Below are 14,675 nucleotides of genomic sequence, written 5' to 3'. Positions count from 1 at the left end.
TGATAAATTTACACTTTTACACCTAGGATGTTAAAGTTCTGCCCTACATCTACATCTTAATCAAACATTGGTTTGTTATATGCGTGTGCACCCAGTATGCACAGATTGCCTAACAATTTAAAAGGTTTTAGTAAAGGAAATGCCTGAAAATATTTTGTTAAAGACTGAACACTTCTCAAGGGTTTAGCATTTTCCCTAAAACTAAACTTACCAGAAAAAGAAAACATTCTACGGCTTGAACATATTCTGTTGTAATATATCAGTGAAAATGACACTTGCAGGATAAAGTTACTAAAACACTATTCTGTAGGATAGCTATAATGCTTACAGAGGTTTAATTGGCCTTTCCATCATCATGTAAGAGATGAAAATAAACACACCAAGCTGGGGATTGTTTCAGGAATAATAGTATAAGCATTTTTTAAGAGCCAGCATGGTACTTATCAGTTGCAAACACAGCACTCCCTATAAATAATCCATTTCCTGCATTATTTTAGTGAAAGTAATATTTGATATGGAACCCAAGAACATAGTTAAAAATAATTCTAATAAAAGCTCTGTTCAGCCAAAAACTGCCAACTGACATATTTTGCGGCACTTCACGGCCCCACAACACAACACTCCAGTTCTGTTTATATTTAACACAACAGGCAGTATAAAATAAACTTAAATTAATAAAAAAGAACAGATGAAGCATTGAGAATTCAGTTGCAGAAAGTGTGTATCTTGCATAACTATCTAGTAACATGATACATTAGGTGATATGCAGCAATATTGCTGGGATATGGGAAGGTGAATTCCAGTTTAAACAGTGCCATGGATATTTTAGGTCTGGTATTTACAAGCCATCAGGGTGGGAGTGCAGCACAGCTCGCTAGAGCACATTTCTCAAGAGCAATATTCTGCTGGCAGTTACATTTCATTCTCTCATTTTTTTACTATTTTTAACTACAATTACTTTTTTATAGAGAGTTTTTTTGCTCTTATTTATTACAAAGTGCTCTGTGATGGTCTATTAAGGAAAACTCAAAAATGTAACAAGTGAACACTTCTGTACTATATTTAGAATTAGAGCTGATTAGTTCAGAAAAATAAAACACAGATCAAAGAAAACAGAACAATAATTACAAATAAATAGAAAATTACAAATTTATTAATACTTTTATTTTTTAATCCAATTGTTCTGTAGTGTAAGTGAAGAATATAACTATACAAGATAAACAGGACTTTTGGTCTTTCTAATCCCACTAAAAGGTAATAAAATATAATATAAATTATTTGTCATTGATATTAAGTTCATTTATGTACACTTTTCACATTATTTTATTGCACTAGTATCGCAGTTTTCTCTTGGTGCGTGATAGGCAGGACATCCAGTGTTCCTTGGTGATCACACGTGGAGTCGATGGAATAATTTCCAGTAGCTCAGTGGAACAATTTCCAGTAGCATATGTCCTCTGTTTCCAATATCACAGACCCACAGTAGCAACGTTTTACTGTTTAAGGTTCTGTTAATGGATAACAAATGGGTTACTAGTGCCTAAAAAGGTCTTCATTCTGGTGTAAAAACCACACAACTGGCTGAGTTTTTAGCATCTTGGGGGCAGGGAGAGACCTTTTGTAATTCAGATCATTGTTTCCATTCAGTCCTTTTTATTCATTCAAAGGAGAAGTTTTTACTGCTATCAATCCATCATCTGCAGTCTCTGACCTGAATCAGTGCCTTCTTTTCTCGAGACAAAGCCGGGCCTCATCTTGCCTGTGTGGACACACAGACTTGTCTAAGCCGAATGGCCACTGAACATTTGTCAGCTGTATTAGACAGTAATTGAGCTCCCAGTAAGTACAAATAGGCCGCACTGCAGGGTCTGCCCTTTGCCAATCATTTTGCTCCATGTTATTGACTTAACGTTTGATCAGCAGCCACTGTCCAGTCTCAGCAATGTTCAAGGAATGCCCCGGGAGTGCATACCGCTGACACAGCCTTCTCTCTTTGGAGCAAGAAAAAACAAAACCTCATTGGTTTTCCTGCCATATAGTGCTTTCCTGTTGCCCCTGGATTGTGCAGATCTCATCTTTATTTGCACACATATCTCTCCACTGTTCTTTCACATTTTTTACATGTGACATAACAGCACCAGTGATATTTGCACTGGCATCTCTCGGCCACCTTCTCTGTATAGGCGTTATATCCACGGCCACAGCACATGAGATTACAGCTATCACTGCCATTGGAGGTTTTATTGCACTGTCTGCAAAAGAGAAGAAAAAACATTTTTTTTTTTGCTATAACAAATTTAATTTCAAAGTAAAGTTTTCTTGACAAAGGTTTTTGTGTTTGTTTTATTCTCTCTCTCTTCCTCATTTACTAGGCTGATGCTGAGTCCGGCAGGCTGTTTATTAGCTGTTCCTCAAAATCTACCCCAAATTATATTCAGTTCATATTTGACACTTTTAGAAGCTCTTGCTCAGAACACTAAGAAAAGATGTGCTCAGACAAAGGTATTATATAAGAGATAGGATAATGCAGCTAATTCTGTAATCTTTTGGAATCTGTGTTCACTTTTCTAATTTATGAACAGTTTGATTACAACATATGGATCCTATCTCACATGATGCTTTTATTTAAGTGGATTTGTTGTCTAGTACCTTTCTCATATGTTATTTTGAAAACCAAATAGATACAATTTCTCTTGTATATTAATATATACATTGCATTAATACAATTAATTATCCACAACTTAAAACCTTTATACTTCACATTCATGTGTTCCAAATTTATTTTGGAATAAAAGAAAGTTTATTTAAGATATATATATATCTTAAACTTAAGTTTCTTTTATATACAGTATATATCATGAATACATAGATTTTAATTTTTTAAAAGGAAAATGTAAAGGTTTTGAGCTTTCAAAATAATCTTTATGAATTTGCAAGATTAAAATGGGGCCATTTGCAAAATTTTTAATCTGATTAGAAAACCTTTCCAAGCGCCTGCTTATAAAATGGCCTGTTTGTAAAGTGAAAGTCTGTACCTATCTTGTGTTCCATAGGAGCCCTGCTTCTCATTGCGTGTGCAGTAGTCAGGGGAGCTAACCAGGTACACCAGCTCAGTGTCTCGCACGGGTCGCACGTCCATCTCTTTCGGAACCAACTGCTTTCTAGTCCCAACGTGCCGGTGAATCACTTTGGTGGCTGCTAGGTATTTGGATTTGAGTTCAGCTGCGATGTCATGCATGTCCTGCAGTCCTTTCCAACAAGTTTTCACAGAGCATGAGCCAGAGACGCCATGGCATTTGCATTTGGTTTCCATGGAATCTATCAGAACCTGGTAAGAAATTAAAGGATTAAGTATACAGTTTTTAAATTAATAAAAAAAAATTATAATTTGACAATTGATACAACATGCTATAACAAAGGTAAAGATGCAGTTTACATGTCTCTGCACAGACAACAGAGTTATTATACTATGTGTTAACAGTAATATAAATTGATCCATTAGCATATTTAAATGTATTCTTTGATGAAGTTAAACAGCACTGAAAATGCAACCTGCCCATCAACACGGAGAACAGTGAATCCTTCTCTCAATAAACACGAATTCACACAGCACAATCATTCAGCCATTACTTATCGGCACTAAACATCTTGCATTCGAGACGTCGCCTACCCACCTGTCTGCCAACTGCGTTGTTGTGCAGGTTCATTAGCTTAGCGGCCTGCGATCCTGAACGACTGTTTTTCATTGGGGCGTCAACGAATGCAGCGCCCATCTGTAGGCCGTAGCGAAGATTGTCCCCGCAGCCGCCCCATCGGAAGTCGGGTCCTGGCTGCTCGGCAGGCGCGGGGCCACAGGAGCAGCCTGGCAGGTCACCTGAGGCGCAAGACCTGGCGATGGAGTGGCTGACCGCGGCGGCTGCCAACGCGAACACCACAGCTGACTCTCTGGTACCTGCAGGGAGGCAAATAAACAGCGGGTTGTTTTGAAAACCGATTCACTTTATGTTGCTTTGCATCGTTAAGGGAAGATACGGCAGAAAGTAAAGACATGTTGACAACACTGTCATAAGTCTCTTTACCAATTATAAAACTAATCTAGTTGCACCGCGCTATAAAAATGTTTGGAGAAATAACATTTTATATTTAACCTTACCCTAACCTGTAGCTAGGGTGACCGTAACGGAAAATAAGTGAACAATAATATGGATTTACTGCTAAAAAGATTACACTAAAACTGTAAAAACTAGAAATAATCCATTCAAACATTTTCACGTAATACAAGAAACAATTCTAACTACAAGTAAAAAGCAGAAATCTTGCCTTTCGCTAGGTCTGGGGTGAAAAAAGGGGCGTCTTCAATTGAGGAGCAGTTCCACCTCATATCCGAGAAGGTTTTCTGGCAAGTCGTTTTGGTAACTTTTGCAGCGTGTACAATACTGTGCATCATCTCCAGATTTCTCCTGCAAAGTTGTAATTGGTCTGGGACTAGTCCGTCCAGCAGCTTGCAGTGGTGTGTCTGATTCCAGCCAACTGAGCTACCGTTTACTGTAAGGCCGCTGTGAAAAAAGATACAATGCCGATTACATGACAAAGCTTAGAACAAGGAATACACTGTAATACAACTGGGCACTGCGACCCGCTGAAATGGTCGAAAATACTCAATTAAATCCACTATAATTGAATGTTGACTAGTAAAGTTACAGTAGTTTGATTTTTAGATAAAACTGTTGCTCCTATAATTTTAACTTAATAAACTCAAACAATGACAGCTGATAGTGTAAAAATAATATAAACCAAATCAGAGGTTTAGCAAAAAATAATAAAACGCTTACAGCCAGTGAATTGCGTTGCAGTATCTGACACCACACAGGAACAGAACGACCAAGCTACAGTATTTCATTTTCGAAAGAGGAGATTCTTCTTCAGGCAAAGGTCCAGTGTCTAAAATAAATCAGAAAAACAACTCTGTAAACTTGCGGCGTTCGATCCCTTCTCTGACTATATAATCCAACCACAATTTAAATCCAGAAGGAAACCAAAAGAAGTAGGATGAAGTCCCTTGTGTTATATATTACTCTTTAGACACGCCCCTGTCCCTGAAAGCAGGACGACCCCCAGGTGGACATTCCTAGGGCTTGTGGTGCGCGAAACCTAATAACGCCTAAGATCCACACTGTGATCGCACATTCTTGTTACTAGCGGAATTTGTGTGAATGATTTGAAAGCAAACATACCCTGACATAATCCCACTTTTAATGCCATTTTAATTCGTTTTATTACGATACTTTAGTGTGTAAAAGCAGTATCTAGTAGTGATACTGTGAGTTTTGCCCAGCTTCGATACCAGACAAAAGTTGTAAGGGGGTGAGAGGAGGGCATCTGAAATACTAGGGAGACATGATGTGATAAAGTACCAAAAATCCAGCAACTAACAGTATATCCGACAGCGTGGGCGGGGAGCCCGAGATGATTTTCGGGGGATTGGTATGGTCTAGAATCGGACCTGGCTATGTCACTATGTGAAAGGTGCAAGTCTGGCATGTATAACTTTCCTGTACATCCTATATGCCAAATCTCACCCCCGCCAAGCAAATTCAGAAAGGATTTGGAAAGCGTAAACAGATAGCGTCCCATACGATTGTCTTATCCCGTTAAAAGAAACACACATGCTTTATACGAAATAAACTTACACAAATGAAATTGTCACCGTCAGCTTTAAGTTAATGTTGAAAATCAAGATTCATTAGAAGACGTACAAAATTGACTTACCTCTGAAAATGAATCCGATGCTGAAAGAGGATCCTGGACTTCTCCAGACAGTTCCAAGAAGGTGCGATAAGTAGATTATTAAAATTTATTTATTCATTTATTTTCTTCCCAATGCACGTCGATGTATTTATTTCTCCTTGGTTTGGTGGAGTCTGAGTCGCAACTAGTCCCGATTGGTCTTTTATATACACCTCTCGCACGTCGATACTACCCATTATAAATGTTTAAACACTTCTAAATGGCGTTAGACAAAAGAGTTGGAGGTGTTAAAACAGTGGCAATTCGAGAGGCACTGATCAGCAATTCTTTTGAACTCTTCATTTGAAACGGAATCCTGGCCTCTCTTTCATCTGCATAAGAATGGTCCCGAACCGGGATAAACATTGACGGCGCTACTAGCCAGAGAGAAGCAGACATGACGAGCCATGTTTTCAACCCGCATTAATAGCGATCCAGATTTTTGGAAAGTAATTCTACAGACACAGATATTGAGATCTGGGGGATAGCGGAAGACTCATGTTCGTCCGATTTTTTTAAATCCCATGCAGTAACACATATGCCGAATTACACACTGTAAATTAGAAAACACCCTAGAAATCTAACATTGAACTTTATTTACGGTCAATTACAGTATACTGCTACAAATTGTTATGCACGACGTATTAAAACGATATTTTAAAACTATACAGTAGGCCTACTCTTAAACGAATATGTAAATAGACACATAGCTAAAATAAAAGTACATCAACTTACAAACGTATTTTTATTTTAGTGTAATTTTATTTTTGGTGTTTTCCTTTAACCGATGTACTCCATATTAGAAATTCTTTTTTAAAATGCCCGCAGAGACAACGTAACAAGTGCTATACGTATAGGCGGAAAATTGAAGAGTTTATGTATTAATTAATGAAAAGCAGGCGTGGTATTAACTTTTTTGAAACTAAACAGATTTATTCATTAGTTTCTGGAAACCTGCTTTTTATCTACAAGAGTGTTTGTCTGTAGAAATGTTATCACGGATAACGGTAAAACGACAGACCGAGTTATCCAAAAAGGCTACAGTGACGGTGGTCACTACCAGTGGCAGCAGAGAGAGCAAAACTGGAACAAGGTGTGGACGGGGCGCCAGTCCGCAAGGCAGACACACTTACACATCCACACCCGTCCACACCGGCTAATTTAGAGACGCCAGTGAACTTAACACGCGCGTCGGTGGGATACAGATGCTAAGCCGCAAGCTTAGAGATATAAGTAAATAAATCGATAAATACGTACGTATATTCATATACGCAAAAATACGGCAACCATACAAACCCAACAGAGACAGTTACCATGCAGGCTTGGTTTCCAATCTAGAGTCTTATATAAGGCAGATGTTTTAACTGCTGGTGCTTGCATTCATATGCGGGTTATTTTATACTGACGTCTAAAGTAGGGTTGTGCTTTGTTTAAAGTTTTAATGACTTACTTACATGCTAATCCTTTGGTTTTAAATATAACACCAGGCAACTGTAAATTGATTTCCAGAACGTGGCGTAAAATATTTTGTACACTTTAATTGCTTACAAGAAAAGCTGTCCGATAGAAGATAAGGACTCGCTATTCGAATTCTCAATTTAAATAATCCCCTTAAGCTAATACACAAACAATCCTCAAAGTAACACAAAAATATCAAAGACATTCTTGTAAACAAAGCGTTAAATAATGTCTTTTAACGCTGTTAATCGCGTACAACAGCTCTGAACATGGCATCTGTTTTCTTTATTAGATAAGTACAGAACCCTTGGTTAAATATGACGGGCATTAAATTTCAAATATTCCTCTCTTTTAAACGACGACGAAAAAAACGGTTAACTTTTGTACATAATCCAATATTTTGCAAGTGTTGACAACAACTATGTATCCTTTTCAATAAAAATATGATCAGACAGTAAAGAGAACATATATTAATACAACCGTCTTTTCAAGCACGTTTGTGTACTCACTGTGGGAGACAAATAAATGCATGTAAATATACTAAGAATTGACACGTTTAGAATAACATTAAAAAAACTATAGACGCGTTTGTGAATAACTTCTGCATTTACTATTGCATTATATTTTTACACTACGATGGATTGCTGTAAATTGATAAAATAATTTAAACATTATGAATGAGAAGAATCCCTTTACAGTCTGAACTTTGCCGATCTACTCATCTTAGCGCTTGAAGCTGGTAAGATCAATTCTACAGTTTCTACCAATTGTTTCTTTAGGTGATAATTGTGCATTTGCAGGCGCCTCGTTCACGTCACGATGTGCAGACCTTTCGCACAGACACTTGCACCCCCAACTCCTGAGAAACACTTCTCGACGTTTCACACAATGGGGTCGAGAAATCCGGGAGCTCAAAGAGCAATTATTTAAACCCTAACTTCTTGTGGTATTGTCAATGGGCTGTTAACATTTTACGTATGAGTGACGCATTGATTTGATGATACAGTTAAGTCATGGAGAATTAGCGCCAAAAGGGAACTTTCTGCTGTTTTGTAGATAGCGAATGGCCCTCCCACTGTCGGAGATGACATGCCATGGATCTTCCCGACAGGGGAACTACTGGAAGAAGGGGGATGGTTCGCATTCAGATTGTCATTTCACTTTACAAGCGTGCCGTATTGGCGCAACTGTTCTGGTGCTGTGGTCAACTGTGTACTGTAAACTGCATGAAAACGTGCTATTACACATGCAACAAAGCAGACTACAACGTGACGTTATATACGTACACAAATACTAGAACGGCTCAAGAACAGCTGTTATCAAGGACGATTTCATCTTGTTATTTATTATCTGAATTTACATTCATTTAGTCACTCAGATACCCTATCTATCTATCTATCTATCTATCTATCTATCTATCTATCTATCTATCTATCTATCTATCTATCTATCTATCTATCTATCTATCTATCTATCTATCTTTGGTTATTGTATATCATAGTTTCATAGAACATTTGAGGCAACATGCACATGGTGATACATCTTTTTCTTTCCTAAGAAGGCCTCATTCTTCACACACACACACACACACACACACACACACACACACACACACACACACACACACACACACACACACGCGCGTTATTATATTATATATATATATATTTTTAATGTAAATAATGATGCTAAAACCAAGCCTCTTTTAAGCATATTCTAAATACAAGATTTACTTATTTACAGATGTTTTATATAAAATGACTTGCAAACTGAAAGCATAGGGTGACAGCACAAGAGAAACTAAACAAATCTGCAACCAAAGGAACAGCAGCAGGTATTCACTAGGTGTATGTTAACCACATATTACAAAGGCAATCAAATTACAAGTAAAACGAAGGTTTTATGTTAACTATATGACAAGTACACAATACTATAAGGAAAAATTAAAAACAAAATCTCCACATAATATTGTGGATAAAGCAAAAAATAAGCATTCACATGAAATCCATAAGGTTTAGATGATGTCTGAAGAATTTAATAAATTCTAAGATGTTTGTCTTTAGATATTTTAAAAAAATATTGACAGATGCAAATATATTTTGAGATGGGAAGATAGCATTTTTCCCTCTCTATCTTTTTAAATCCTTTATTATTAATTTGCTATATATATATATATATATATATATATATACAGTGGTGTGAAAAACTATCTGCCCCTTCCTGATTTCTTATTCTTTTGCATGTTTGTCACACAAAATGTTTCTGATCATCAAACACATTTAACCATTAGTCAAATATAACACAAGTAAACACAAAATGCAGTTTGTAAATGGTGGTTTTTATTATTTAGGGAGAAAAAAAAATCCAAACCTACATGGCCCTGTGTGAAAAAGTAATTGCCCCCTGAACCTAATAACTGGTTGGGCCACCCTTAGCAGCAATAACTGCAATCAAGCGTTTGTGATAACTTGCAATGAGTCTTTTACAGCGCTCTGGAGTAATTTTGGCCCACTCATCTTTGCAAAATTGTTGTAATTCAGCTTTATTTGAGGGTTTTCTAGCATGAACCGCCTTTTTAAGGTCATGCCATAGCATCTCAATTGGATGCAGGTCAGGACTTTGACTAGGCCACTCCAAAGTCTTCATTTTGTTTTTCTTCAGCCATTCAGAGGTGGATTTGCTGGTGTGTTTTGGGTCATTGTCCTGTTGCAGCACCCAAGATCGCTTCAGCTTGAGTTGACGAACAGATGGCCGGACATTCTCCTTCAGGATTTTTTGGTAGACAATAGAATTCATGGTTCCATCTATCACAGCAAGCCTTCCAGGTCCTGAAGCAGCAAAACAACCCCAGACCATCACACTACCACCACCATATTTTACTGTTGGTATGATGTTCTTTTTCTGAAATGCTGTGTTCCTTTTACGCCAGATGTAATGGGACATTTGCCTTCCAAAAAGTTCAACTTTTGACTCATCAGTCCACAAGGTATTTTCCCAAAAGTCTTGGCAATCATTGAGATGTTTCTTAGCAAAATTGAGACGAGCCCTAATGTTCTTTTTGCTTAACAGTGGTTTGCGTCTTGGAAATCTGCCATGCAGGCCGTTTTTGCCCAGTCTCTTTCTTATGGTGGAGTCGTGAACACTGACCTTAATTGAGGCAAGTGAGGCCTGCAGTTCTTTAGATGTTGTCCTGGGGTCTTTTGTGACCTCTCGGATGAGTCGTCTCTGCGCTCTTGGGGTAATTTTGGTCGGCTGGCCACTCCTGGGAAGGTTCACCACTGTTCCATGTTTTTGCCATTTGTGGATAATGGCTCTCACTGTGGTTCGCTGGAGTCCCAAAGCTTTAGAAATGGCTTTATAACCTTTACCAGACTGATAGATCTCAATTACTTCTGTTCTCATTTGTTCCTGAATTTGTTTGGATCTTGGCATGATGTCTAGCTTTTGAGGTGCTTTTGGTCTACTTCTCTGTGTCAGGCAGCTCCTATTTAAGTGATTTCTTGATTGAAACAGGTGTGGCAGTATTCAGGCCTGGGGGTGGCTACGGAAATTGAACTCAGGTGTGATACACCACAGTTAGGTTATTTTTTAACAAGGGGGCAATTACTTTTTCACACAGGGCCATGTAGGTTTGGATTTTTTTTCTCCCTAAATAATAAAAACCATCATTTAAAAACTGCATTTTGTGTTTACTTGTGTTATATTTGACTAATGGTTAAATGTGTTTGATGATCAGAAACATTTTGTGTGACAAACATGCAAAAGAATAAGAAATCAGGAAGGGGGCAAATAGTTTTTCACACCACGGTATATATATATATATATATATATATATATATATATATATATATATATATATATATATATATATATATATATATATATATATACACACCAGGGGATGGCTAACTCAGATCCTGGAGAACCACAGTGGCTATAGGTTTTCATTGGAACCATTTTCTTAATTAGTGACTAGTTTTTGCTACTAATTTCCTTCATTTAATTTATTTGCCATTTAAGACTCAGACCCTTTAAATCAGTGCTGAGCAACATCGGTCCTGGAGGGCTGCAGTGGCTTTGGGTTTATGTTCCATACCCAATTGCTTCATGAGAAATCATTTATTGCTCATGAAGCACTTATTGCTCAAGTCACATTTTTCCTGCTTCATTTTAGTTGTTTCACTTATTAAGATTTTGAACCTTTAATTGTTTATTTTAATGTCAAACAGTTGTATTCTTTGTTTTAACTACTCCTTATTAGCAACAAGATGCAAATGACAAAGGAACCAGCAGTTCTACATCTAGCTTGTCTAAATTTCCACCCATGTGTATTCATCATTCACTATTTGGTTTAATTAAATACTCAGAAGGAAGCTGAAGAGAACATGAAAATTACTCATCTGTTTTAGGCTTCAAATCACTTGAATGATACACGTATCATTAGAAAGGAAAATAATGTCTGATTTAAGAATGAACTGAAATGGTAGAATTAAAATAGTAACAAGCCATGAAATTAAATAAGGTCCGTTATTGGTGAAGACTGACTTCTAATTAAGCAACTGGTTTGGAACTGTAGCTCTCCAGAGTCAGAGTTGGCCACCCTTGTTATATAGTATATACATATACAGAATAGAGAATAAATGTATATACACACTGCTGTTCTTGGTTTACCCTCTAATTAAATGTTAATTGATAAGTAATGCCATTTGTAAATCTGCATTATAAGGGATTTGTGAAAGTAGGTTAAATACATGTCAGATTTTGAAATTATCTAAAAAGAAAGCATGTATAGTATCTATTTTTACTATTCTTGTTGTTTACTTGTCACTAATTGCTTTTTTAAATTATTAGTTATTATTTATTTACCCCATGACCCTATGTTAGGATATAGCGGGTTGGACAATGACATGACGTGACATTTATTTATTACTACATTTTAAATTATTACTGTCTAGTCACTTACCTATTATTTATTTATCTAATTATAGAATAGTAAAGTTTGTTACTTGTCTTGCATTTGGCTTGTGTTCATATGCAAAGTACTTTCTTTCACTGTATGCTGCAATACAGCGTATGGATATCAAGACAATAAAGTCACTTGACTTTCTTATAGACTCCAGTCATGCCTCATTTTAAGTTACTTTTCTGAGGCTCACCAAGTGGAAATAAGCAACTAGAAGATAATAAGAGATCCCACTTTATGTAACGTAAAATACCAAGAGTCATATCATCTTTGTAACTGTTCTTTGGTGTACCACTTATGTATTTTATCTCTGGGTTTATAGTTTGACCAAAGGTAATAAACATTTGTATCTAGTGTCTGTGCTCCAATTGGAAAACCAAAAGAAATGTAACCAGTTGTATCATGAATGTTGTAAGTCGCCTTGGATAAAGGCGTCAGCCAAATAAGTAAATGTAAATGTAGTATTCTACTGAATAAGTAAATGTAAATGTAGTATTCTACTGAATAAGTAAATGTAAATGTAGTATTCTACTGATCACTTTATCATCTGAGACAATGTGATACAATGTGTCTTTGTTTCTGAAAATAAAATGACTTTTGTTTATGTCTACATATACCAATTCAATTTCTCTTTCTTGTTACTTATGTGAAACAAATGTCTGTAATGACATGAAAATGACAAGTAATGATTTGGAACTTATTATTACCATGTCCCATTAGATCCTGGTAAAAATTCATATTGTTTTCAGCTATATACACTTTTCAAAAACCCATTGAATGCCTTTGCAAAATCTATTCAAAATTATTGCATTAAGCAGAAAAAACAAATTAAATATATATTTTATAATAATGTACTATTTTACACAAATAAAATCAAGATATTTAATGTCCTTTCATCTATTTTCTAAGCCTGCTTTATCACATACAGTCATGGCCAAAAGTTATGAGAATGACACAAATATTGGTTTTCACAAAGTTTGCTGCTTCATTGTTTTTAGATATTTTTTGTCAGATGTTTCTATGGTATAGTGAAGTATTATTTCAAACATTTCATAAGTTTCAAAGGCTTAAATTAAGTTTATGTAAGGAGTCAATATTTGCAGTGTTGGCCCTTCTTTTTCAAGACCTCCGCAATTCACCCTGGCAGGCTGTCAATCAACTTCTGGTCCAAATCCTGACTGATGGCAGCCCATTCTTGCATAATCAATGCTTGGAGTTTGTCAGAATTTGTGCATTTTTGTTTGTTCACCCACCTCTTGAGCATTGAACACGTTTTCAATAGGATTAAGGTCTGAAGAGTTTGCTGGCTATGGACCCAAAATTTCCATGTTTTGTCCCCCGAGCCACTTAGTTATAACTTTTGCATTATGGCACAGCGCTCCATCATCTTGGAAAAGGCATTGTTCATCACCAAACTGTTCTTGGATGGTTGGGAGAAATTGCTTTCGGAGGATGTTTTGGTATGTGTTCATAGGCAAAATTGTGAGTGAGCCCACTCCCTTGGCTGAAAAACAACTCTACACACGAATGGTCTCAGGATGCTTTACTGTTGACATGACACAGGACTGATGGTAGCGCTCACCTTTTCTTCTCCAGACAATGTTTTTTTCTGGATGCCCCAAACAATCGGAAAGAGGATTTATCAGAGAAAATGACTTTACCCCAGTCTTCAGGAGTCCACTCCTGCTCCCTTTTGCAAAATTTCAGTCTATCCCTGATGTTTTTCTTGTAGAGAAGTGGCTTCTTTGCTGCCCTTCTTGACACCAGGCCATCCTGTAAAAGTGTTCGCCTCACTGTGCGTGCAGATGCACTCACACCTGCCTGCTGCCATTCCTGAGAAAGCTCTGCACTTGAATCAAGCTCTGCAGCTGAATCAACTTTAGGAGACGGTCCTAGTGCCTGCTGGACTTTCTTGGGTGTCCTGAAGCCTTCTTCACAACAATTGAACCTCTGTATTCTAACTCAAACAGCCTGACAGAGTGATCTCACTCTCAGTGAGAACACTCTCACCTGTTAACGAGAGGATCACTGAAATTATGTCAGCAGGTGCTTTTGTGGCAGGGCTGAAATGCAGTGGAAATGTTTTTTTGGGATTAAGTTCATTTTCATGGCAAAGAGGGACTTTGAAAATAATTGCAATTCATCTGATCACTTTCATAACATTCTGGAGTATATGCAAATTGCCATCATAAAAACTGAGGCAACAAAATTTGTGAAAATTAATATTTGTGTTATTCTTAAAACTTTTGGCCACGGCTGTATAGTGTCCTTAAAATCAGGGCCTATAGGCACCATGGTAGAACAAACATGGCAGGAAACCAGGCCATCACATGGATGCAAGGAGGATTTGCAAGGATGTCCATTCAAATACAGAACATGCGGAACATGCAAACTTTACAAACAAGACAGCTCACCATGAACCGGAACTGGAGTATGCACTTTTGTAAAACTTTATTGCTAATAGCTG

General features: G+C 37.0%; 1 protein-coding gene across 1 annotated transcript in view; it reads right to left on the bottom strand.

Moving 5' to 3' along the window:
* Positions 1–1,189: 1,189 nt before the first annotated feature.
* The window catches only part of wnt11f2 (wnt 11, family member 2), a 46,843-nt gene continuing 33,357 nt past the window's right edge, over positions 1,190–14,675 (bottom strand). Inside the window, exons 5-9 of the mRNA XM_051935366.1 lie at positions 4,833–4,946; positions 4,321–4,556; positions 3,675–3,952; positions 3,036–3,328; positions 1,190–2,252 (exon numbers count right to left, since the gene is read on the bottom strand). Coding sequence (XP_051791326.1) covers positions 2,078–2,252; positions 3,036–3,328; positions 3,675–3,952; positions 4,321–4,556; positions 4,833–4,946 — 1,096 coding nt within the window. The 3' untranslated portion in view covers positions 1,190–2,077. The remainder of the gene's footprint in view (positions 2,253–3,035; positions 3,329–3,674; positions 3,953–4,320; positions 4,557–4,832; positions 4,947–14,675) is intronic.

Source organism: Erpetoichthys calabaricus, chromosome 12 (genome assembly GCF_900747795.2).
Source record: "Erpetoichthys calabaricus chromosome 12, fErpCal1.3, whole genome shotgun sequence".
Classification (NCBI taxonomy): domain Eukaryota; kingdom Metazoa; phylum Chordata; class Cladistia; order Polypteriformes; family Polypteridae; genus Erpetoichthys; species Erpetoichthys calabaricus.
The sequence above is the reverse complement of the archived record's forward strand: the minus strand, read 5'-3'. Positions and strand labels throughout refer to the sequence as shown.